The 3,677-nt window shown below is 29.3% G+C and overlaps 1 protein-coding gene across 1 annotated transcript; it reads left to right on the top strand.

Annotated features, from left to right (window-relative positions):
* Positions 1 to 420: 420 nt before the first annotated feature.
* Positions 421 to 3,677, top strand: EIN_241960 (hypothetical protein; the record flags this gene model as incomplete). Its single annotated transcript, XM_004183117.1, has 1 exon — positions 421 to 3,677. A coding segment is annotated over one exon (3,257 nt), but the record flags the coding sequence as incomplete, so codon positions are not given.

Here is a 3,677-nt window from a genome sequence, read left to right as displayed (position 1 = left end):
AAATAAAAATAGCAATTTTCGTAAATTCTATTTTATGTGTAATTTAACAAAATTGTATGGTTGCTGGTATGACAATCAGAAGAAATAACAAAGAAAAAAATTAAATAATAATATTGTTCAATGATAAATCATAAAAAATTACTTTAGTTTTATAAAAAAACAATTTTTTGAGATTTTTGAAATTTTCAAACCAAAATAATCGGACAAAAATAATATTAATAATTTTATTAATGAAATGTATTAATTCATAACAGTTGTTTATATGCATTTAAAAATACAAATTATATTCAAAACTGAATGAAACGACCACGTGTTCATTTTATAAATTTAGTTAACTTATAAAATATTGTCAAACATATAATAAAATCAAAGTTCAAACTTTAAAATAAGACAATGATCAATAATTATACACGTTTTTACATGCTTGTGTTGTTTACTTCAATATGTTTTTCATCTTCACCAAGCTGTAGCTTTCAAAACACGATTTTAACAAATATCACAGTGTCAAACACGTGCTCAGCATTTAATAAAATAACCATTGGTAGTAATACATCTTTGGATGTTATTCAGCTCAAAATATTATCAAACGCAAATGTTCAAATGTATGAAATTGTAAATTGTGTGGGTAACGGTTCAATTGTACAATATAGTTATTCGAGAATGAACTTAAAAAAAGAAACCAATTTTTACAATACAGCCAAATTAGAAATGAATGAAAATTCTCAATTAACAATAAATAATAAAATTAATTTTTGGCATTATTCACAAATAACTTTTAAAGACAGAGCCATTCTAAATATTTTAAAGGAATTCTATATTAATGACTATGTTACTGTTGTTTTGCATCATGAAACAATTATTAATACTGCATATTTGTTTTATTTAACAGATCATTCCATTTTTACAATGAACGATGATTCGATAATACACACATTAAATTATTTATATATTTATGGCGCGACTTTATTAATGAACTCGTATACTAAAATAATCGGACTTGAATATTTAAATGTTTTCAACAAAGCACAAGTAACATTGAACGACCACTCTGAAATTAACAACAATTTGTTTATATTTAAATTTGAAAATTCATTTTTAACATTGAACAAATTTTCAAAAATTAACAACATAAATGATTTTAATGTTATAAAAGGAAGCATTTTAACAATGAATGGAATAAAAGATACCCCACAAATTACAACAAATACGTTACGATTTAAAAGTGGTGTTAAACTCAATATTGCTGGTAAGTCTTTAATCAGTGTCAATACCGAATTTGTGTTTGTCGATTCAATTATTATTGTAAATAACAGAGATATCAGAGATCTTCCTGTTGTTTTTTATTCTAGTTCAAAAGAATTGGATATTAAAAACTCAAAAATACAATCAGATTCTGATTTTGATGTTATATGTTCGTGGATGGCAATATCCATAACAAATATTTTCCCAGGAACGAAATTGTTATTGGGAGGTAAATTACTGAGATATGGTACCTCTAATAAAATCTTTTGTCATGTTGAGGACGTGATAAACAAAAATGTAAAGTACAGCGAATTTTATTGTCCATGTGATGACATGGAAGATTGGTATATTACTCCACTTCCAAATATGACATCGTTATATGTCAAAATTAACTCACCTAAAACAAGTTCAAAAACACGCTTTATTCGTAGCGACGAGTTTTCATCTGAAAGCGTTACAATTGGAAACACACAAATTTCATTTTACAAAAGTGACAGAGTTATTCTTGGTATTTCAATACCAGAAACAGTTGTTATGAATTCGTTTACATTGACAAAGACTGTACTTGTAGTTTCAAATACAAAATTAATTTTTGAAAACAAACATTTTAATGCGGCAATAAACATCAACCAAAAATTCAAAATACTTGTTATACATTGCACAAAAGAAATATACAACAAAACTTCTCAACAGTGTGAAGACCCGACTATCTGTGATGATGTGAATTGTAAATATTGTCCTCTCAATAAAAACAATTGTATTACATGCAAAAATCATTTTTCTTTTGACAATTCGAAGTGTGAACAAATTGCAAATTGTGAATTAACTTTTTCAAATAGGTGTTTAAAATGTCTAACTGGTTTTTTGTTAAGAGATGGATTGTGTGTAAGTGATGCGACGTGTTTACTTGTTCAATTTGATGGAAAATGCCAAATATGCAACAAAAACAATGGGTATATATACAACAATGGTGAGTGTGTAAAAAGTGATATAAATGGTGAGGTGACAACTAATAACAACGTTGTTTCTTGTTACAAAGGTTTTGGAACCAACTCTACAAATTGTTTGAAATGTAATGATTTATACAAAAAATCAGAATTGTGTGAAAACGGAAAAGTGACTAAGTGTGACAGTTCGAGTAAAATGGACACAAATGGAATGTGTAAAAAGAATACTTGTGAAACTCCAAACGACCAAAATGGTAGATGTACAACAGCAATTGATAATTGTATATTTCTATCAAATGGTAAATGCAATGAATGTGAAAACGGATACATCTTACATAATAATAAATGCAACAAAAACGGAGAATCGAATTGTATTACTCAAAAAAATTTTGGGTGTTTGATTTGTAATAATACTTTTTATCTTGATGAGTTAACAAAACAATGTGTAAGTTGTGATTCAAGTTGTTTGACTTGTGTTGAAACATCAACAAAATGTCTCAGCTGTCCACCTAACATGTATCTATCAAATTACAAATGTAACACAAACAATGAGTTAAAAATGAAATGTGACCGATATGCAAGTTTTGGGAGTGGCTGTGTTGTGTGTAAAGATGGGTATTATAGAGTTGGACTTGATTGTTTTAAATGTGATCAAAAATGTAAGACATGCAATAACAAATATAGTTGTCTCACTTGCAACTCAACAAATTACAAAACAAATGGCGGTGACTGTCTGCCACAAAGTGATATCGTTGGATGTGCTGTGAATGTCACACAAAGCGGGTGTTTAAAGTGTCAAGATGGGTATCATATAGCCAACACAAACGAGTGTCAAAAATGTAATGACAACTGCAACACGTGCACAACAACAAGAAACAAATGCACTTCTTGTGTAAATTCACGTGTGTTGCTTGCAAATAAAAGTTGTGTTGGTCTATCACAGGTATCGAAATGCAAAGAAATTACACATTCAAAGTGTTCAAAATGTTCATTCTGGTACTCTCCAATCGAAGATGGCACGTTGTGTGAGTCACGGGCTGTTTGGTGGGTCATTCTTGTTGTGGTTTTGTTTGTTCTTATTGTGTTTGTCATACTGATTATATCAATTATTGTTGTTACAAAGATCATTCTTAACAAACTCCACACACATGAAATTGAAAAGACGATAACACTTTTTAATATGAACAAATCGAACATCAATTTTGTCCCTCTTCGAGGTGGTGTCAGTGTTTCTTCAACTGTGATAGACTTAAATTCGGACATCGAGCAGATTGAAGTTAACAAAGAGACTCGGCAAGTGTTGTGTGTAGGTAACACAAACAAAAACGCCACCAAAATCCAATTTACGATTTCATCAAACATCACAAAGTTTACAATTCGTGTTGATCCAGAAGTTGTCACACTTAAAAGTAACTTTGCATGCGAGTTTTCTGTATTTGTCAAGCCATTGTGTTCTTGTAAAATCAACAACACAATTCAATTGGTTTC

The sequence above is a fragment of the Entamoeba invadens genome, assembly GCF_000330505.1.
Source record: "Entamoeba invadens IP1 unplaced genomic scaffold scaff_1105074725341, whole genome shotgun sequence".
Lineage (NCBI taxonomy): Eukaryota > Evosea > Mastigamoebida > Endamoebidae > Entamoeba > Entamoeba invadens.
This window is presented reverse-complemented; position numbering and strand designations above follow the sequence as displayed.